The sequence below is a fragment of the Vitis riparia genome, chromosome 1, assembly GCF_004353265.1.
Source record: "Vitis riparia cultivar Riparia Gloire de Montpellier isolate 1030 chromosome 1, EGFV_Vit.rip_1.0, whole genome shotgun sequence".
NCBI classification, from domain to species: domain Eukaryota; kingdom Viridiplantae; phylum Streptophyta; class Magnoliopsida; order Vitales; family Vitaceae; genus Vitis; species Vitis riparia.
Genome location: NC_048431.1, coordinates 5,935,637 through 5,958,617, shown reverse-complemented (window position 1 = coordinate 5,958,617; position 22,981 = coordinate 5,935,637). Strand labels below are relative to the sequence as shown.

Sequence of the window (22,981 nt, the reverse complement as noted above, 5' to 3'; positions counted from 1 at the left end):
GAGGTAAATTATCTCTTTGGTAAATAATAGTTCAAGATTATTTTTGTTGGGAATTTCTTAAACTGGTCCAACAATTCTACATGTTTGTATGTAACATTCCATGCCTTTATGAGAATAGTCAAAATTGGATCCTGTGTACTGGGTATGATTAATTTGAACTGTCGAGTTATATAGACTGGTTTTTGTAAGATATTAGCAATGATATTATACTCACTTATAGTTCCCAGAATGTTACATGACATTATGGATTCGCCCAGCATAATATTGCAACATTCAAATTTTAGACATTCTAGAATGTATTGCTATATCTTAGTCTTCATAGCCACTGTTAGCTGGGCTGCTACTACTGAAATCAATGTGTATCACCTGTGTTAAGGATATATATGAATATTAAGTTTCAAACCGTGGTGGATTTTTGTACGGCTCACTGATTATGGCTTATATTTTTCACTTCTATATGTAGGTAGAGGACAGGGAGAGGGAGAAAGCAAGTCTTTTGAAAGAGGATATGGATCCAAGTGCCGCCTCTAAGAGACGGAAACTCAAAAGGGAGCATATGCCATCAGGGGAAGCTGGTGAGTATACGCCAGCAGCCCCACCACCTCCTCCCCCTGCTATTAGCATGTCACAAGCATATGATGGAAGAGAAAGAGGAGATAGAAAAGGGGCCATGGTCCAGCGTGCAGGTTACTTAGATGAACCAGGCCTGAGGATTCATGGTAAAGAAGTAACTGGCAAGATGGCCCGCCGAGATGCTGACCAGTATCCTCAAAATAAATACATGCATACACAGATTATATTAGACAAACACATTTAGCACCAGAGAATTAATTAAAATTGATGTGCGAATCAATTTATCTACTTTAGAAGAGTTTGACTCATCTCCTTAAGGTGCCTTCTTGGTTTTTGATTCAAAGAATCAGGTCGTGCCACATGACATTATAGAGGGGTGTCTGGTGCTTTTAATTTAGAGGCAAAGCAGTTGAGTTACTGATATACCCCTGCTTTTTATTGAAGTCCCTCTATAATGCTGTGCGGTGCGATTGATTGACGGAAAGAAGTGAAATGGAGAAGGGCTAAGCAGGACCATTTTAATCTGATTTCTGTTCGTAGTGTGTGACAATCATGTTAGCATGTTGCATGTCCTTAATCTCCATTGTTTAGGATGTATGACCGAGAGTGGGATGATGAGAAGAGGCAGAGAGCTGAACAAAAGCGGAGGCATCGGAAATAGAGTTTGAAAGAGATTATTCTGTTCATGTCCAGTTGCTTGTTGAATTGCTGAATTTGTGGTACTGCCCCAAATTCTTTGGTTTGCTGTTCGCATAGATCTTATTGTGGGGTTCCTTTCCATGTTCCCAACTCTATCCAGTTTATTTGTTCCAGCTTTTACACTGATGGTGCCCATTTATGGGGTGATTCGTTGGGGAGTATCGAACTGATTTTTGCCTGTGTACCAATATTTAATTTAAGTTGTAAATTTTGAGGATGTTTAATTCTTTTGTGGTATGATGCAGGAATTGAACCAAAAATGTAAAGAAAAAGTTTTGAAGTGGTTTTTTTTTGTTTTTTTTATTTGGTCCTATATTTGTAAGAGTGCTTTCCTGCTTCATTGAACAGAAAATGTGTAGTCATTTCATCTCCCTGTCTGGGGAGGCTGCTGAATGTCTTGATTCTCATTTTCCTTGAACAAATGCCAGTGCGTGAATTGGTAACAAAAAGGGGAAGATGGAAGAAAATGCAGGGTTTTGGGTTTTCTCAAATGCTGTGCAGATAACGCGTGCCAGTTGGTTTCCTGCAAGATTCTGTATGGTTAACGAAAATTTTCTCTATCTTCAGTTTTTGACTGTATGTTCTACGGAATGCGCCTCAAGAGTGAAAAAAAAATCAGGTGGTGACAGTGGAAAAGAGGTTCGAGTCTTCAGAAATCAGGAGGAGATGCAAGCATCATCACCTGCTTCACTCTCACTACCTAAAATTTGGAAACTGGCTGTAGAATCAAATGCATCGGTGGTACAATCCATGATATATCATGTACTGTTATTGCTCATGAAGATGAGCAAAAGGAACAAACTATTCAAATAGAGGAGAAGAACATAGGAAATATGTGCCAAAAACTAATCAATAAAATTGGTACACATGCTCACACACAAATGCAGTAAAACGCATTCCTAGAAAAGCCATCCATCTAGCTAGTTGCTGGCCAAACAAACCATTCCATCGTCATGGAAATGAAACAGCCTTTGATATCGTAAGCCTAACTAGACCTTTTCTGAAGCCTCATTGTCTCCATGGTTCTGTAGGGCTACTTGCCGTTCCAACCCATGATAATTTATCATGTTTTGAGGGTGATAGAAAGGATTATATATCTGCATCTTCCATCCATCCATCAATTGCGAATCTTCGTGCGGGTCCTTGATTTGATCATTGTATCCATGGCTATAGCCATTGGAGTTCCAGAACAAGTAGTTTGGCGGGACATGAGAGACTACAATGGACGCTTCTAGAAGGGCCTCCCAGCTCGCATTGCTAACCTCCATCTGAAGTAGGGGCTTCTCCTCATCTTCCTCAAACTTCTCCCATCGAGTGCTAACCACAATCTCCCTCGTCCGTACCATCTGTTTGTCGCCATCATCTTCCGTGAAACTGGATGGAGATGGAGACCCCAACATTGAGGATGACGACGTGTTGGATGAAGACGATTCCGTTAGCTGCCACATTCCATGGAGGACATTTTCAAGAGCTCGAATCTGTAAATGTGGAATTCTATCTATAAAGGGGTACTCGTATGATCCACAGAGTCCTCCGGCTTTACACCAATCATAAAACTCACAGAGCTGAGCGGCTTGTACGGCTGCCTTCTTGTAAATATTAAAAGCTGCAATACAGCTGCGATATGGGAGCTGAAAGAGGTTGTCCATCACCACAACAATCTCCCTCTGGAATGTGCTGTAACAGGTGAAACTGTCTCTAATGATGTGTTTCATTGCTGACTTGATGAGGAAGCTACGAGAAGCTGAACCCGTCGGGCGGCAGTCCATCACTCGATCGATGAGGCTCTGGAGCTGCGGCAGCACCTCGAGGACTCGCCCCATTTCTTTCATTTTATCCGATAAGCTCTCGAACTCTTCTGATCCATTCTCAGTGGCCTTATCATCCATGGAGAAGCAGTCAATGGCTTCATCCAGGAGTTGAGCATAGAATGTGATGAAAGCGGTGTAGTCCTGGGAAGAAGAGGAAGAAGTGTCCCTAAAATGACAGGGATAGAGGGAGAGCAAGCCGTTGGATCGAATCCAAAGGAGTTCAGCCCGAAAGGGGCTGTCTTGAGGCACCATTCTAAGCAAGCGATGGAGGAGAAGCAGACACTTTAGCGCCACCCTCCAGCAGCGAGTCCTCCCAAAGCGGCGAGTAAAGCTGTGTGAAAAGGCTTGGAACGATGCGGGAGAAATAGAGAAGATTTTCAAAAGCTGATGAACATATCTCTCCGACAGTGGCAAGTCATTAGGAGCCGTGGCCTTCACGATCACAAGATCGAGGTCACAGAACCCTCCTATGGTAGCAACCTTAGCATGACCCACGCAGCCCTGCTCTCTCAAAGCAGTGAAAACTTGCCGGATTCTCCTCTGCATTTTGAAACTCAAGTCTTTTGGGATTTGGCAACTGAGACTTCGGCGGTGTGAAGCATAAATAACAACGCCATAGAGTTGCTTGCTGACAAAAATTTTGTGAAGCTGTGGAGCTTTGGTGGGATCGGAGCTACAATTACAAGAAAGAGTTGTGTCCACCAACTCCAATTTTGGAGAGGAATTCTATAATTCTCTCACTCCCACTATTAAAAAAATACAATCAAGAATATGAGTGTTACGCTTATCCACAAACACCAATTCACAACCAAAATTTATGTCACAGCTATTACCCAAATCCTAACCATTCAATTCCACTTCTCACATTGTTGTTTCAATAAAACTCGTTTGAAAAATTTTAAGATATTGAAGTAAATCAAACATATTTTTCGAAATTAAACAGTCGGATATAAGTAATTCACATTATCAAATCTAATAAAATCTAATAAAGGGAAACAATCATTGTATGATGCTCAATTTGATAGTGCAAATTGAAAACATAATCACTAGAATCATTCCTAAGCCGACTTTAATCCTTGGTTTAGTGGATCTTGAGGCAACATATGCGAGAGAGAGGCTTGTCTCTACTCTACGTGGCTTTGGACCTGATTAAACAACTAATGCAGAAGTACAAGCAACTCATGGTGGAATGTCCCACTCACTTTTATTCCCGTATCCTGTTCGAATGAGACACCGAACCCACGGATTTCCCAATGTGGTAGGATCTCCTCATTTATTAAATCCTAATCACCCACATTTCTATACTTTAATTTATCTAGTTTTCCGTGAATTAATCATATGAAATTAAAATGAACCCTAAAGGATTCAATAACCTTTAAAGAGTATTTTTTTTAAAAAGAAAAATTAACCTTAAACTTTGTAGTAATAATTTTCAAATGACAAAAGTGTCGACTTAATCAATACTTCTAAGCATCTCTCAATTTTGATTTTTATTATATCGAGATTACTCTTCTTCTGTGAAATCGGGTTAATTTTTTTTATTGAAAATGATATTGTTGCATTATAATAATCCTTCTCCCAACATAATGCTCTTATGGTCTGAACCTAAAATCGTGATTTTGATGTTAATTTTTTAATCAAATTGTATTGTTTTGTCAGAAAACTAATTAGTATTCAATGAAGGTAAATTAAACCTCCACCAACATCAATTTAATGACTCATTTAAACCTCCACCAACGTCAATTTAATGACTTATCCTGAACTTCAGGGCAACATTATTGAAGACCAATACTTTCTTTATGGTCTCCTTGTAGATTTCCATTAAAAAAAAAAGTTTGATTGATAATTGTTGACTAAATTGTAAATGGCAGGATTGTCTAGAAGACACGATTGAAAGAGACCCCCGCAAACATATTGATTCATAAATGACAAGCATATTTGAAGGTTTTCATTGCATTCACACTATAGCTTTTCCATTTACCATTCATAGCATTTGTGGGATGAGACTGAGAGATGTGTGATATTTAGAAGCAAATTTTCCCTTTTTTAAGTACTAATATTTTTTCACTTCTCATAACAAACTTCAATATTAAAATGGTGTCATTCTTTTTGGATTGATCAAAGACTAAATTTGGAATGATAGATGGAAACAAACAAGAAAAATTTTAAGGTATTAATTTAATATTTATCAAAAAAATAAAGTCCAAATTATTAAAAGTATATAATAAAATTTAGATTATTGAATAAAAATATAAATAAATAAAATTTAGATCCAAAATATATACTTAGATATTTTTTAATTGATCATGTCGATACGTACCAAGTAATATAGCGGGATCCAAATAAATACGATAAAAAGAAAAATTGACAAGATAGAGTCGGAGCTTCGAATTGGAAATAAAAACTATTTCTTTGAACTGATTACACCTACCTTCACGCAGAGGCGGACGCAGTGAATAGTCGTCGTTGATTTCATTGACTGAAGAGGGCCGTGTGGCCAAGGGTATACCGCAATAATTGAGCTATCAAGTAGCTTCATTTTTTTAGTTTTTAAATACTTAGGTGGAAGAGTACAACCGCAAATCAATTTTTTTAGTATGGCCTTCGCCAATTAGGCAAATTCGATTGACCAAAAAAATCATTATCTTAAAAACAAACCGGCAATTTAATCTTTTTTGGCAGATTAAACAAATAATGAAAGGAATTTTAAGGTAAAAAAATCTTAATTTAAATTTCTTCCCCTCTCAGTCCATTGGTTGGATGGAGTCCTGCCAAGGTTGTCTGTTCCAAGTTGGAAAGCCCATGGAAAAGAAGTGAACACCAGGTACCATAGGTCAACCCTAAGTCGCCAATGCAATAAAATTCGCTAAAGCCGCCATTAAATATCAAACACAACTTCCTCAGGCTCAACCTCACCAACCAAAGCCATGGCTCTCCCCTTCCTCTGCTCTGTGCTCATTTTCACCTTCCTCTTCTGTAACCCTCCACCGTTGTCGGCCCAACGGCAACAGAACATCTCAAACTTCTCCTCCTCAGACTCCCCATGGCGACCAAGCCAAGACCAGATTCTTCTCTCTCCCAACTCCACCTTCGCTGCCGGGTTCTGGCGGACACCCACTTCTCCAAATCTCTATATCTTCTCAATTTGGTACCACAATATCTCTGTACACACCGATATTTGGTCCGCCAACGCCAATTCCCCGGTTAGTGGCAACGGTACCGTCTCAATTACTGCCTCCGGTGAGCTCCGGCTTGTTGATTCGTCCGGCAAGAACTTATGGCCGGGGAACGCTACGGGAAAGCCAAACTCCACCATGGTCCTCAGGAACGATGGTGTACTGGTTTATGGGAACTGGTCGAGTTTTGGTTCTCCGACCAATACTATTCTTCCAAATCAGCAGATAAATGGTACAGAGCTCGTCTCAAGGAACGGTATGTATAAATTTAATAACTCCATGAAACTGGTTTTCAACGATTCTGATAGCTACTGGAGTACGGCTAATGCGTTCCAGAAGTTGGACGAATATGGAAACGTGTGGCAGGAGAATGGAGAGAAGCAAATTTCCTCGGATCTTGGTGCTGCCTGGTTGCGTAGATTGACCCTTGACAATGATGGGAATTTGAGAGTTTACAGTTTTCAAGGAGGTGTGGATGGGTGGGTTGTTGTTTGGCTGGCTGTACCAGAAATATGCACAATTTATGGCATATGTGGTGCTAACTATATATGTATGAACGATGGTGGGAATTCTACTCGATGTATCTGTCCCCCCGGTTTTCAGAAAAGGGGAGATTCATGCGACAGGAAAATTCCGATGACGCAAAACACAAAGTTTCTCCGGCTTGACTACGTCAACTTCAGCGGCGGGGCCGACCAAAACAATCTGGGTGTTCAGAATTTTACCATCTGTGAATCCAAATGCTTAGCCAACCGGGATTGTCTAGGTTTTGGATTCAAATATGACGGATCGGGTTATTGCGTACTTCAGCTCAAGCGGCTGTTATATGGATACTGGTCTCCGGGAACCGAGACCGCCATGTATCTGCGGGTGGACAATTCGGAATCTGATCAAAGCAACTTCACTGGCATGACGGATTTGCTTGAAACCACATGCCCAGTCCGGATCAGCCTCCCTCTGCCGCCTGAAGAATCCAATACCACGACGCGGAACATTGTCATTATATGCACTCTCTTCGCGGCGGAGCTCATTTCCGGTGTTCTTTTCTTCTCTGCTTTTCTCAAGAAATACATCAAATACAGAGACATGGCTCGAACCCTCGGCCTAGAATTCCTTCCCGCAGGTGGCCCCAAACGATTCACGTACGCGGAGCTCAAGGCCGCGACAAATGACTTCTCCGACTGTGTCGGAAAAGGCGGGTTCGGCGACGTATACAAAGGGGAACTGCCTGATCACCGCATCGTCGCTGTGAAGTGCCTGAAAAATGTGACGGGCGGGGACCCAGAGTTTTGGGCAGAGGTCACCATCATTGCCCGTATGCATCACCTCAATCTGGTCCGCTTGTGGGGTTTCTGCGCCGAGAAGGGCCGGCGAATACTGGTCTACGAGTACGTCCCAAAGGGTTCTCTGGACAAGTTCCTCTTCCCCGCGCGTGGAATCCTTAAATCCGAAGAGGATGATGCAGAGGATGAATTGCTGGACCCGAGTAGGCCCCCGATGCTTGATTGGAATATCCGTTATCGAATCGCACTGGGCGTGGCGAGGGCGATAGCATACCTCCACGAGGAGTGTCTGGAGTGGGTGCTCCATTGCGATATCAAGCCGGAAAACATACTTCTGGGAGACGATTTCTGCCCTAAAATTTCAGATTTTGGGTTGGCGAAACTGAAGAAGAAGGAAGACATGGTGAGCATGTCAAGGATCCGAGGGACCCGCGGGTACATGGCGCCCGAATGGGTGAAGATGGATCCCATAACCCCCAAGGCTGACGTCTACAGCTTCGGAATGGTGCTTCTGGAAATTGTAAGTGGGCGAAGGAATAACGAAATCCAAGATTCCCTAGCGCAGAGTGAGGACTGGTATTTCCCAAGGTGGGCTTTCGACAAGGTGTTCAAGGAAATGAGGGTGGAGGACATTCTGGACAGTCAGATCATCCACTGTTACGACAGTCGATTGCACTTTGACATGGTGGATCGCATGGTGAAGACGGCGATGTGGTGTCTTCAGGACCGACCGGAGATGCGGCCTTCTATGGGGAAGGTTGCTAAGATGCTTGAAGGAACGGTGGAGATGATGGAACCCAAAAAGCCCACCATTTTCTTCCTAGCCGACTAGTGGTCCACCCTTGTTGTCCTTTTCCATATATATATATATATATACACATAATTTGGGGTCCTGGACCACTTAATTGTGAAAACGATGCCTTAGTAATTTTTCATTTAGGCATGTTTCTGTGACATGTCACTATGTCAGCCTACGTTATATCACCATGTTTAGAAGAAATAAGTGGAATATAAGAAAATCCTTCCTCTTCCTCCACACTTAATTATACCTTAACATGCTTTCACACGTGTGTATTAGGGTGTTTCTACTTTCTACAAATACAAGGAAATTAATTTTTTTTCTTTGCATTATCTTCCATAATTTTATAATTGTGGCTTTTTCGGAAATTTTTTTGTACCATAGTCATTTTTAAAACTAATGACCTTAAAAATAATTAAGATTTAAAAAATCATTTTAAAATTTTATATTTTTAAAATTAAAAAATAGAAATAATACTCAAATTTACTTCATAACCTTGTCCTCTATAAGATGACATGTGTTTGAGTTTGAAGTTCAACCCCTTTCAATTGAATTACTTGCCACACTTTCTTTTATTGAATTTCCAACCAATCTAGGCTGCTCATACAAAACAGAGATTGAGGTAAACCTTTTTTCTTAGATAGAGGTTTTTAAGGCTCGACTAACTTATGATATACGACCTCAACTCAACCTCTTGTGAGTATGCGAACCTGCCACATGAGAATTTTGAAAGTGTTGTAAGTATATGAACCTGCCATATGTGAAAATATGAAGATATTGGGAGAGCAGCTAATCACCAAAAAGAATGGTTATAGACTATATTTACTTATATTTGATTTTATTATTAAAAAAAACATAGAAGAATTTTATCTGTATTTAAATTATTTAATTTTTATATAAAAAGAATTAAAATAAGTTAAACAAATTTAACATAAATTATAAATTAATTTATTGAGCTTAAATATATATTTCAAAATTTTTTTCTCTTTTTTTTTTTTGTCCCTGTTTTGATATGTGATAGTGTTTTTAATATGAAGAGCAACTCACTAAAAGTGATTGTCTGACTTGAAGTGATTGTGTTGACTTTTAAGTGATTTTCTTTATTTTTAAATGTCATTGTCAAAATACCATTTTTATTTTTCATTTTCTAAAATTGAAATTTCTTTAAAAGGTAAAAATCTCTTATATAAAAATACTTTCCTTGTATACTTAAAAAATTATTGTTAAAAATTTTAATATTGAGTTAATACAAAATTTTCAATTCCTCAATTTATTTAATTAGTTTTTAAAAACTATTATTTTGGTTCGGGTTCAAAGAAGCTTATGGAAATCTCGATCACCAAGTGGAATGGTAAAAGGGAGACGTGTATTAGATGGCAAGGTTGACACGTGGAGATGCCCATGTCGTAGTCTAATTTCATTGGCAAAGTTGGCAGCCAACAAGATGGGATGCCAACGTGTCATCATATAATTCGCCGGGTTGCATCACTCACTCTTAACAACAGGTGAGATTAGCCACTGTCGCCTAATGTAACGCAGCGCAGAAATTGAAGCGTGACATACAAATCACGAAGAGAGAGACACCGGCATAACTCATGTCTCAAGCCACTGCAACTTTCCCCATGTTCAAAAACATCTGAATCTGAAACCCTAGTTCTCTCTCTAGCCATGGACTTGAGAAGGGGCGGGAGAAAACTATCGTTTGAGATTCTCAGTGCCAGCAACTCCATTGAAGACGAGGAAACCTTGTCTTACAGATCAAACTCAGATCCAATTCATGAGGACGCAGGAGTTTCACCATCTGAATCGAGGACCAATCGGAGGAAACGAAAGAATAAAGGCTCCAAGAAGAAGAAGAAGACGATCACATGTCCGATAGATGAAGATCCGGTAACTGACAAAGGGATTGACTCCGTTTTTGATGATCCGGCACGCGTGGTATTTGAAAACGGTTCTTGTCCTAATGGATTTGACGTAAATTATCAGAATTATAGCATGCAGAGTGTTGTTACGGTGTTGGAGGAGAGTGTCCGTACGGTGCTCCAAGTCCCGGAATCAGAATTTCAGAATTTGCGTGGGGATGGACATTTGGTAGCGGAGTTGAGGCAGAGGAGTGTGAATGGAAGTGGTGGAGGTGAGGAGGTGGCGGGATCGCAGGTTGATGTGAATGTCGCGGAGGAGAGTGGTATAGAGGTGAGTTCGTCGGGGAAACAAAGGGGCGAGCCAAATGGAGGCATTGTTAAGCAATTGGATTCTGCAGAGTCCTTGGATTGGAAGCGGTTCATGGTGGAGGATCCAACCTGTGAGTACATGAATCTTACTTATTACATTTAGATTTTAGTACATTATTGTATGTGGTGTTTGGTGTTTAGAAATTAAAGATTGGTAGTTGTTTAAGGGCATGAAGCTGTACCAAGGAAATTGAAGTTCTCGAATATCAGTTTATGAACAAAGTAATAGAGCCAATAGAAAAAATTGGCAGTCTTGCTGATAAAAGCTAGTAAAAAGGTGGAACTAATGCCTTTTTTCTTGTAACTCTTCAACTCTCTTCTTATGTTATCAGTTTTGGTTGTAGGCTCAAATTTATCTATTGGCTCTGTGGGGAATGATGAATATGCACCTTCAAATCCTGTGTGTAATACATTGAAGTCATGTCCTCATAAGATCATGCCTCTAGTAAAGAAGTACCAACCAAATGTGTCCTGATTTCTATTTTTATTTATTTTTTATTTATGAAATAAGAGTATAAAATTAAGCTCTTCATTTATTTGTTCCAAAATAGCAAAAGTAAAAAAATAAAATAAAAGTATTGTTTCTTCTATTTTATGCATCTTTTGTTCCTCAAAGATGAATAGCTCAACTAATCTAAGCCAATAGTTGTGTTAAGGATAGTTAAGTGAACGTACACTTTTTCTGGTTTGGTCCCAAAAATGAAAATTCTAAGATTTTTTTTTGTTTTCCCACAAGTTCTTATCAACCAAAATGGATAGTTTGAGAGAACATATCCTTTATATATCCCATATATTTGGCTTTGTTTTCCTCTTTTAACACAAATGTTAATTTTCTCTCATATTTCATCATTCACTGTTGATTATACATTTTGATGTCAGACTCCTCTTCTTTGGAGAAGTCCCCATTGAAGTATTTTATGGAAGAAATGTACAGTGGAAATTCATTACAAAGCACAACAACTCTGGGCAATGAGAAAGAACGGGAAAGAGTATATGATACCATCTTCCGGCTGCCATGGAGATGTGAACTGGTAATCTTTCATCTAATTTCATAGCCTTCTGGAGAAAGTTAACTTACCTGATGCATGAATGGTCCATTATTCTTGTGCATAGGTGTTTTGTTTGATTCATTAGGTAGTTCATTTGGACTATATTTTATGGAGCTCAGGGTTTTGACCTATTTTATTTGCCACAATGGTGCAAGGAATAGTACCACTATGCTAATCTTTGCCCTTCTTTGTTTTTAAGTATATGAAGTGTCATTGAAGTTTGGGGAGGAAATTCCTATATAGAATACCATTTACTGATTGAGTAGTGTATTTGAGGTTGCACACGCACACACACACACACATTTATTCATTCTTGCAATAGAGATTCTCAAAAGGTGATAAAATTGTTGCAGCTTATAGATGTTGGCTTCTTTGTCTGCTTGGATTCATTCCTATCTTTGCTAACTATCATGCCGACAAGGATTCTGATGGCACTCTGGAGGCTTCTAAATGCAAGGTTAGTTATCTTTCTCCAAAGTATTTTGAATTTTTTGATGCAAGTGCTATTTGGTTAGTGCAATAGTTCTGTGGGAATCTCTCACTTGTGCTCTCAATGTGGAAACTTAACAAATGGAACAAAAAAATCTTTTAATGTGAAATATTTAATTTGGAGTGTTCAGGAATATATCTTTACATCTTTAGTTTTGATCTATGAGGGGAATTTTAGGATAAAAATAAGGGATTTGAAGATGTCATCAAGCTGCTATATTGAGTAGTAGCTTGTTTTTTATACTTTTTCTTTGAAGGTATGACATGGTTTTTTTATTTTGTACGCTTTTGTGAATTGGGGTAGGGTGTATATAGAGGAACACACTTTCTCTTTGATTGATTTTGTAGACTGGTTAGCTACCAAGTAAGGGACAGACTTGTTGCCTTGTTGTTTTTTGTTCTTTTGTTCCCTGGTATACTCCGTGTATACTCTTTACCTATCAAAAAATGTTTATTTTTAGTCAAACCTTGGATTTGAACTCTGACGATTTGGAGAATGGTGTGTTTGCAAATTCTGTATCTGGAGACTGAAGCAGTCTGATAGCTAAAAAGGTGTAGTAATAGCAGGTTAATCTACTTGTGAGTTCTGACTTCTTGAACTGCCAGTTGGATCCTCTTACCATGCTCACTACTAATTTCCATTTTGATACCAGCTGGATGCTAGGCAAAAATGTGAAATCATTGATAGGTCTGATGGGTGGTTGGGTAAACATGATCTTGAGTCCATGTTCATTTCAGAGGAAGTTCAAAATGCAAGTGGTTTATGTTGTTGATGAAGCTGTGTCATGCAAGTCGATAATTTAATTGTACTTTTTGGAGAGACACTAAGGGTTTGTGTTTTTCTTGAGTCTTGCACTTGTGAAAAATTGATATCAGTTGCTAATAGTTAGAGATGCTTAATGGTTGTTGAAGATAGTAAGCAATCAGACATTCTTTTCCTCCTTTATATTGAGGATAGACACATGAATGTCATCCAAATGGGTATAGGATGCTCGACGTGGATGCTTCAGTAATTCCTGAACAACAATTCCTTGATTGCTTGCAGTGCAATAGGGTAGTGATCTAGTTTGTATTCCACTTGATGATCTCCTATTGACAAAAAAAGGAGGAAAGAACTTTGATGCAGGTTGTGGCAAAAGTTATGGTCTTTGAATAATTGAAGAAATATGATGATGGCATGGCCCTTTAGCATCCATATATGATAGCAGCATTTGAGCGTGTAGATCTTAACAATGGTTGTATATTGCATTCCAATATATAAACATGTGGTGTGTTAGGGAGCCTGTTTCTTAGCCAAGCTAGAGTGTCACCTTGTAAGATGGCAATATCAGGTTGCATTCACAATGTTGTGGAGGCCTGTGAAATAATCCATGATTTTGATATAGGTTGTGGTAGTTTTTTTAAATATTTACAGTGTGAAATTGGATTTTGGAATGTTTAATAAAAGAGTCGCAATGGATTGACATTCCTTTATGTTAAATGAAAGGACCCATAGCTTGAATTCCCTGACGTCCCTAATTATTTGTGTATTTGGGTTGGGTAGTCTGGTAGTATTTGTTGTTTCTTTCTGTATGTCAAAATCTTTATAGAGGAAGAGTTCATTACTAGTAGGAATGTGAGAAATTGATGACCTATTATTTGAGTGTGTGATTGAGTCATGAGACTTGTAATATTTACAAAATAACCTAACCATACTTGTGGCAGGCAGTTCAAGAGGCCTTCTGCAGCAGAGTTGTCTGATTTTGGTTGTTTTGTTGTGATGGCTTGTGGAGTTGCTCTTTTATCACAAACAGGTATAGTAAGGAAATGTGCTTTTTATAAATATATATGCTTTGCATCTTCTATTGTTTCATTAATTCTGATGTCTGATAGCTTGGTAGCACAGATATGATATGCTTCCATTTTGTCTAGGAATTTAGTATATTAACTTCCTTTTGATTTTTTGGTACGTCAGATATCAGTCTTATATATCACATGATTCGTGGCCAAGGAACAGTGAAACTCTACGTGGTGTACAATGTGTTGGAGGTGAGGAATTAAGTTGCATGATTTTGAGCTATGAATAAGTATGAGGAACATCTTAACTGTTTGCTGGATTTCTAGGAAGTCATTTTGAAGTTAGAACTGAAACTAACATTCAGTTTCAACTGATGTATAGTATATTCTTGCTGTTACATATTTAGGAGGAATGCTTAATGAATAGTGTTACCTTACTACTATGAATGAACATTAGGAGGATTACTAGAATGATTTCTGAAGAAGACAGGAACTATATTAATTTATACCAGAACTGAAAATAATATACTCACAGGGGTGTGCAACAAAAAGACTGTTATTCAAGTTAAAATGAACAACTTTCTTAAATTTGAAATTTTCAACCAGATAAACATATAATTTTTGATAGTGGAGGGTGTTTTCTTTTCTAGAAAAGATTGATGTTATAAACCTCAAATTGGTTTAAATTGACAAGGATTACATGATCATCAGCCTTATACCATATTAAGAATTTTTTGTCTAGTGATCTAAAGCTCTCTAAAATAACTTGGTAGGTCTCCATTTGAATCTTTGAAAATATGAAGAAGTAGACAAGGGAAGGGAAAAATAAATGAAAGAAAAATAGGCAAGTTTGAGCTAAATATTTTTCTTCTTCACTCTAATTTCATGTTCAGAGCATCAGAATAAAGAATGGAAATGAAAAACCAAATCTATTTCATATTCATTAATGTATTTGGATTATTCTTTAAAATAAGAATATAAATAGAAACTTTGTTGTTATGAAAACAAAACCCCACTCTTACTAGGATTTTGATTCCTACCTTGCACATGGTATTATGAATTTTTTTTTTAATTAGAAAAAAAATATGTATTAATTATAGATAAAAATCACATGATATTATGATTCAATTTCATTTCCATGCTAGTTTCACTCTTATTTCCACATAGCAAACACACCCCAAGTCAAACTTTATTCACTTTTCAAAACAAACAACGAAAGGTTTGAAAATATTCAAGTTTTCAAACAATTTTTACTATATTTCATATTACTTCGACTTTTCCATCACAACTAAACAATAGTATTTAAGATTTCTTCCCTTCTTTTGTTTTTCCCTTGGTTGTTTCTGAGTTCCTAATGGAGCCTAAAAGTAACATAGATGTCTTGAACCCAAATCAAAATATAAAAAATTACCGATCCTAATAGAAGTGGGATTACAAAATGAAACTAGTGGCAATTTGTTTATTAATTTATATATAAAATTGAGACCTGCTAGATGGAAGATCAAAGATACACCTCTCCCCAAGTACCATGTATCTGGTAAGCCTCACGCTTAAATTTTGGACCTCTTATACCTGAAAGGGAGCACCTCCCAATTACTAAAAGTTCTTAAACAATTCTTATATTACTAAAAATTTGTAGCTCCCCTATTAGAGATTGCTTTGAGTGCCTATGTACTAGCAAACAGGTATATTATCAATCCTTGTGAAAGCAGGATAAATAAAGTTAGTGGCAAGTTAGAAATTAAATAATCTTGCATTAAAGTTTCTAACAAGTGCCTAAAAGTTATGGTATCCTAGTTTAAAAACCTTCTCCTTATGCTTATTCAAGGCCAGAACCTTTTACCTTCTTCTAGCCATAATTAACAAAAGATTGTCACCATAAACTTGAAATTGATAGTCTGCTAAGCCACCTAATAAGCGCCTGTTAGAGAAGGTTGTCCTACATTGACCTGAAAGAAAATCACTGATTGCCTCTCTGGTGGTAAAATGATTTTCCACTATCCACATACTGATTCTATATCACCTGTGATGAATTGGAATAGATGGTTCTCCTATATCTCTTGATCAATCTGTACTTTTGTTTCACAGAACCTGGCTAAAAATTTATATATGCTGCTCTCTGTACCTCTGTCACAGATATTTGATAAACTGTGCCAAAGCTTTGGTGGAGATGTGTTGCAGACTCTATTCAATACTGCAGAGGGACTTGCAAATTCTGCACCAGAAAACATGAGATTTTGGATCTGGAGATTCGTTTCTGACCAAGCATTAGCAGTGGCTGCTTCCAATATCCTTAGTCTGGCACTGATCCTCATTCTTTATCATTGTTATCTAGATTATCTTCACATTTGGCTCCTTAACTATTTATACTTGTTCATTCATTCATCTTATTAGCTCAGGCAATTACTTTATCAACTTGTATCATTGCTCATAATAATGCTTTGCTGGCTTTGCTGGTATCAAATAACTTTGCTGAGATAAAAAGCAACGTGTTTAAACGTTTTAGTAAAGATAACATCCACAGCATCGTATACTATGGTAAGTTGGCTTTTCTATACTTCTTCTCATGAAGCCTTCCTGAGAAATTGATGATATTGTTCTTTGCAGTGTCTTATCTTTTGAAAATGTTTAACACTCTCTGATGACTAAAATAAAGTCACCTTTCCTCATTCAAATGGCTCTTGTTAAGTTTAACATCACCTCAAGTGTTGATAAATAGACATATTCATGTAATTGGACACTGATATTGGTACTATCCAATTTATTGGATGCATAAAAATCATTCACGTTTATCCGATATTGACTCTTGGTTCTGTTAGCTGATATTGTACCTATACACCCTATTGCAGTTTGATCAAGGATGTAAATTGCACACTCAATTCCTTTTTAATATCTCAAACAGTGGAATAATTGGTAAGTGTTAAAATAAAGAAAAACCTTTTAAGTTCAAAATATAAATTTTGAAAACCAGTTTTCTTGTGAGAATCTAGTGCTCCATAACTCAATGGGTGGTAAGCCTTTTCAGGTGTGAGCATAAGACCACATAATTCCTTTAAGGCGTGGCTGTGACTACTTGCATATTTCTTTTAGTACTAGGGTTACAATTGTTAGGTTTTGAATTAAATTCTTGTTAATATTCTATAATTGAGGAATCATTACTTGATGTGATGAGAATTGTGGGAACAGGATATGCACTGGATAATGTCCTTATTGAATTTTTTGTAACTAATATTTGACTAAATGGTTGAGAGCTCATAAATGCAACTTTTGCTACAATGATTTGTTGTTTTATAGGCTTTTGCTTTTAATTGTTTTTATTGCCTCTTATTGCACATTTGTTCTCATATAATTTTTGTTATGCAATTGCTCCCTACCAGATTCAGTGGAGCGATTCCACATTTCAGCATTTGTCCTCTTTGTTTTAGCTCAAAATATTCTAGAGGCTGAGGGTCCCTGGTTTGAAAGCTTCCTCTCTGTAAGTTTAGCTGAAAGGATTTTTAAAATAAAAAATGTCTCTTGCATAACCTATTGGTTTGCTAATAGATATATATATTTTCTCATTGTAGAATGCTCTACTGGTTTACATTTGTGAAATGGCTATTGATATCATCAAACATTCATTCATTGCCAAATTCAATGACATAAAGCCCATTGCTTATTCTGAATTTCTTGAAGACCTTTGCAAACAGGTACCTCACCAGCCATTGAGTATTATTTTTCTTTGCAAATTTTCTATTGATTTCTATGGTAAAAGCATTGCCCTTTCTCATGTTCCTGGATTGTGGTTCCATTATTTTACTTAGTTTTTATTTTCTAAAGATAATTGATTCTTTATTACCAAAGTTACTCTTGCATCCTGTGTAACATTTGATGGTTACTAACATTTGTTTGCTCGAATGGAAAAGGACAGAGTAAATAACAATTAGGAGTTTATTATTTATATTTACTTGTTGGGGGGACCATTGGCTGGGTGTGAGATGATAAGTTGCCGGGAAAACAGAGCATGCCCCTCTTGAGCCTGACTTGGATGGCTCAAGTGCGTGTTTGGTAAATCAACCTAATGACTTAATCTAATTTAATGATTTAACTTAAGTCCTTAAGCATATTAAGTATATTTGGTAAAATAAGTTAATATTACATCATAAAATTCAAAATGACTATGAAGGCATAGCAAATCAACTTAATGACTCCAGCATTATTTAAATCAGAAAGCATTAAGTTTTCCCAAACACCCTACAAAAGTCCACCCCTAGTGATGGGTATATATTCTTCTTGTGTGAAGATCAGAGATTGACTTGTTTCTGTTTGAAAGATTGATGAGTTTGTATGTGCTCAAGTTTACATGCATGCCGAAGAAGAAGAAGCAGATATGATGTGCCTAAAGCAGATGATTAAACAACTGTAAATTGGAATTATAGGGTAGACTTATCAATGTTATTTTAAGTCATCAATTTTTTAGCATCTCTCCTTTTTCACAGTTCTTGTTTCTTGTTAGTGCTCTTATAATGGTGCAGTTAAGGATACTTGTCATGATCTTGTTTCACTGTGCTTTGTGAAAAGCAAGTGACTAACACAACTATAAATGGGAATTGTAAGATAAATTTATCAATGAGGTTAAGTCTATTTTTAGCAACTTTCCTTTTTCCAGATCTCGTTTCATGATGGTTCTTATTATGGTGCCACCAATGATATTTATCATGATTTCTTAGCTGTGTGGCATGGTTGCTTATCTATGTATACTGCTCTTGTTCGTACCGGCTATACAACATCCATTAACCTTTTCTTCTGGATACTCTACATATTGGATATATCTGATCCTTTTATTTTCCCTCAGACTCTGAATATTCAAACTGATGGTGGGAAGAAAAGCCTCACTTTTATTCCTTTGGCTCCAGCTTGTGTGGTAAGTACTAATCTCTCTCTCTCTCTCCCCCTTTTCCTTTTGCATTCTTTGTTATTTACCCACTGATTCAGACTCCCCTCGTATTCCAAAAGAGGAATTTTCTCATGAACGAAGGTACTGAAGTCAGAAATATGCTTTGTGTAGAAGAAAATGGTGTTTACAAATGGCTATACATTCACCAGAATTGGCAGATCTAAAACGTCTCTGCATTGATCATGTTTTCTATCAGTTCGTTTGAAGTTGAAACTGAAATTTTGCTATCTTCCAGGTCATTCGGGTGTTGACTCCTGTATATGCTGCTCATCTACCTTGCAATCCCCTCCGATGGAGGGTCTTTGGGATTCTCCTCTTATCTGCAATGACCTATGTCATGCTTGCAAGCCTCAAGATGATGATAGGCTTGGCCCTAAGAAAACATGCCACTTGGTATGTAAATAGATGTCGGAAGCGAAAACACCATCTTCACAGTGACTAAAACAAGATAGAAATGCATTATCTAGCTGGACATAATTGATTCCCCAGTTCTCTGCTGCCCCTCCTTGCAAAATCTCCATGGGATCAGCATGTTCGACCTGGAGCAGGATGCAGAAATGTTGACAACCTAAAGCCAGAGCTTTCCTGCTACATGGTCTTAAATTTTTTAGTTTCACACAGTTCTCGTTCCAATTTTGCTACAGTTGCTGGTACCAGAACATCTCTTTGTATACAAAAGGTTACAGGGCTACAATTCCCGACAATTTTGCGGCTTAAGGTGCTCTCCTGCCTACAAGAAAAAATGGCTTGAGGTTCTCTCCTTGGCTTATGTCTCCAGTAGGATATTTCTCAAAACAAATCTGAGTTACGGTGAGGAAGTTGACTTCATTGAATTTTCCCCACCTGATTCTATGCTCTTTCATATATGTAGCCACAGCAGACTCAATGAATTTTAAACTTTTACCTAATATTTGGTTTTAGGAAATATCAAGTAAAGATTAAAAAAAAGAATTACAATTTTTTTTAAAAAAAAAAGAAAAATAATTTTCTCTTTTTATCATGAAAAATAAAAAATGAATCAAATTAATTAAACTTTTATATTTTTAAATTATTATATAATCTTTATATAAAGAGGTTTAAATAAATTTAAAGTAATATATAAAAATAATTTATTAATTTTAATATATTCTTCTTTCATTTTTTTTCCCCTCACAAGCTTTGTAGGAACCAAAATAGAGCTCTTTCTTTTCATATTTTAATTTATAATTTATGTTCGGAAGCATTGAGAGCACGAGGGTCCTTTCATAGTGCTGTTCTCTCCTCGCCTTACTTTCCACCTATTTCAGTTTAGAGTTCCAATTTTTAGCTACACCATGAATTCATTAGTTCCAATTCACAGCATGAGAGCCCTACGAGGCTCCACTGCCGTATTATATGATGTGTTTGGACTCTTTTGCGAAGGGAAAAAAGCTTTCTTCCATTGAGTAGGTTCAAATGTGTGATTCCTTGGAACAGCATTTACCCTCATCATCAAAGAAATCTGTGATTCGTTGGAACATCATTTAGCCTTATCATCAAATAAAATAGGAAATGCCCGAAGAAAAGTAAAAGAAAATTAAAAAAAAAAAAGTTTCACCTTTGTTTTTCATGATTACCAGTAGTTCAATATGTGCTGTGCACTTGGGTGATGTTATTTTCATAATTTAATCTCTTATTTAAATATTATCTACATTTAGTTTTTATACAATCATATAAAATTTTATGTTTTTCTTATTTACCCTAAATCAAATTCATATTTTTAATATTTAAAAAAACTCAAATATCAATTTATTTTTTTGTTTTTATATTAGGATTACTCTATGAATTAGAGTAATTTTTTTTCATTATGTTTTTGAATTTATTGTTTATATATATCTTATTTTTAGTCTTTTCAATAGCAAAATTCATTTTTAAATATTAATAATTTAACGTCTGAAAATTAATTTCTAATAAGTATCATTTCTCTTGATTATTTGCAACTAAATTACTTTTTTAATAAGAATTTTGAATTTTTATTTTATTTATTATTATTAATTATTTGAAAATTTAAATTTACAAGGGTGAAGCCCCTTGAATGGAAAGAGATAACATTTCTAAAGTAATGAGTGAATTAATTTTTTTACTAATAAAATAATTTAAATTAACTTTAGGAGTTGTCTATATATATTTATTATTATAAAATAATAATTTAATAATAAATTATTTGTGTTTAATCATTTATAAATAACATAAAATTAATTATAATAATATATAAATGATAAATTAAAATTATGATATTAATTAAAAATAATATTTATAAATTGATAAATCAAATATATTATATTAATAGATAATATATTCTAATATATCATAATAATATAAGATTCTTTTTTATGTTTCTTTAATTTTTTATAATTAAGTGATTAACTTAGTTTTTATACCTATCCTGTGGGTTATAATTTTTTTTAATCATCTAAACTTTTAGTTTTATCATTATTTCATTTAAATAATATAATTTGAAATTATTGTGATAATTCTAGAGATGTTAAATAAATAAATATTTTAGCCTCCAACTTTTAATTAATTATCCATCAAAATTTGTTATCTCCATAATATATCAATAATTTAGTTAAAAAATTTATATTCCTCAATAAATAATATCTTTAAATAAATACATCAAATATATTAATATATCATCCTATAATAATAAATTGTAATATATTATGCCTTTATTTTTAAAAAATTTCTTTTATATTTATTTATTTGTAATCTAGAGTTTTAGTTAGAAATGTATTACGATAAGTTTAGAAACTTAAAATATTAAAAATTAACTTATCATTACTTTAAAAAAAAAAAAGTGATATAAAAAGTTGAAATTATTATTTTAAATATTCAAACTTTAATAAATTATTTTTAAATTGTATTTCTACATCTAAATAGATATTGTTGATAAATTAAAAGAAATTTCTTTTTTGATCAAACCTCAAGATTAGAATCTAAAAAAAAAAAAATTAGAAACTTTTTGCAAGGATATCCTATCATGCAAGCCTTTGTCATTATCATTATTTTTTTCAATAATAAACATCTAGAAATTATTTTATAATAATAAATAATCATATAAAAAACGATAATCTCCCAAAAGTGTTAGTATTCTTGTAGTTATAAATAGTAATTACATAGCTTCTCGCTATGTATAAATTTAATTTGTAACATATAGCTTCTAATTATATGAGTTTATCATGAATAAGAATTACTTAGCTCAAAACTTTATGGTTATATTTGGTTTTCATGAAATTTGAGGGAAAATATAAGGGAAAGAAAAGAGAGGGAAAAAGTGAAAGGAAAGAAAAAATAAAATAAAAAAATTTAAACTCAATAAATTATTTTATATGTTTTTTTTTCAAACTCATTTCACTTGTTTTTTGCTATTATATAAAAATTAAATAATTTAAAAAAATATATATATTTTACACATTTTAATTATATTTCTTTATATTTTTAATGGTAAAACAAAATATGAGAAAATAATATTTCTTAATTTTTTTTTCCTTATTATTTTTCGGAATGAAACATAGCCTATTAGTTTAACATTTGTTTATATATTAGTTTTTTTTCTTTTACATAGCTCCCGGGTATGAAAGTGAAAATTAATAATCTAATAACCATATAAACATTTGAAAAAACATGAGATTTTTTACTTTGTTGTAGTATCGTTCTCCTCTGTTATAGCCTAGTCTCATACTCTTATGCTATAGCCTAGTGCTCTCCTATAATGCTTGTGTTAATAATTGCAATAAAATAAAAGATGAAAGAATAATATTAATGCTAAGAAAATTAAATGAATATTTTATTAGAGGTCTTCTCATGAATACTTTATTAGAAGTCTCCAAAGAGATTTAATAACAAATAAAAGATTTTAAATTCTCTTTTTTTCCTTCAATAGTGTTCTAGGAATTATAGTATTCATTTTATATTACTTAATTTTTATATATAGGTAGAAAAATAAGGATATATATAATCTTATTTTATTAAACAAAATGAAAGATAAAAAAATTAGAAAAAATTAAGGGTTTGTTTGACGGTTAAAATCGGTTTTATGTCTTTTAGAAAAAAAATTAATTGAAAAAACATATTTTAACTTTGATAAAAAAACAGTTTTTTTATTTGTCTAGAAACAAGTTATTTTTAAAACAAGTTTAAA

General features: G+C 35.1%; 4 protein-coding genes across 5 annotated transcripts in view; 3 read left to right on the top strand and 1 right to left on the bottom strand.

The window, feature by feature from the left end:
• The window catches only part of LOC117911491 (THO complex subunit 2), a 70,980-nt gene extending 69,286 nt beyond the window's left edge, over positions 1-1,694 (top strand). Inside the window, exons 31-32 of the mRNA XM_034825894.1 lie at positions 464-762; positions 1,165-1,694. Of these exons, the coding sequence (XP_034681785.1) occupies positions 464-762; positions 1,165-1,234 (369 nt within the window). The 3' untranslated portion in view covers positions 1,235-1,694. The remainder of the gene's footprint in view (positions 1-463; positions 763-1,164) is intronic.
• A 320-nt stretch (positions 1,695-2,014) lies between these two features.
• LOC117911501 (putative clathrin assembly protein At2g25430) lies at positions 2,015-3,639 on the bottom strand. Its single transcript, XM_034825907.1, has one exon. The coding sequence runs from the start codon at positions 3,627-3,629 to the stop codon at positions 2,262-2,264; it is 1,368 nt and encodes a 455-aa protein (XP_034681798.1). The 5' UTR covers positions 3,630-3,639; the 3' UTR covers positions 2,015-2,261.
• A 2,294-nt stretch (positions 3,640-5,933) lies between these two features.
• LOC117918181 (G-type lectin S-receptor-like serine/threonine-protein kinase At5g24080) lies at positions 5,934-8,664 on the top strand. Its single transcript, XM_034834696.1, has one exon. The coding sequence runs from the start codon at positions 6,011-6,013 to the stop codon at positions 8,372-8,374; it is 2,364 nt and encodes a 787-aa protein (XP_034690587.1). The 5' UTR covers positions 5,934-6,010; the 3' UTR covers positions 8,375-8,664.
• Positions 8,665-9,869: 1,205 nt separating this feature from the next.
• Positions 9,870-19,730, top strand: LOC117921671 (protein POLLEN DEFECTIVE IN GUIDANCE 1). Of its 2 annotated transcripts, none has more exons than XM_034839629.1 (11): positions 9,870-10,643; positions 11,452-11,603; positions 11,975-12,078; positions 13,815-13,903; positions 14,065-14,138; positions 16,023-16,173; positions 16,257-16,424; positions 17,264-17,361; positions 17,453-17,575; positions 18,721-18,789; positions 18,882-19,051. In XM_034839629.1, the coding sequence occupies exons 1-11, from the start codon at positions 10,010-10,012 to the stop codon at positions 18,984-18,986; spliced, it is 1,767 nt and encodes a 588-aa protein (XP_034695520.1). In that variant the 5' UTR covers positions 9,870-10,009; the 3' UTR covers positions 18,987-19,051. The 2 variants fall into 2 exon arrangements, with proteins under 2 accessions (XP_034695520.1, XP_034695513.1); XM_034839622.1 differs by lacking the exon at positions 18,882-19,051 and adding an exon at positions 19,058-19,730 and having other exon boundaries at positions 9,873-10,643.
• Positions 19,731-22,981: the final 3,251 nt, after the last annotated feature.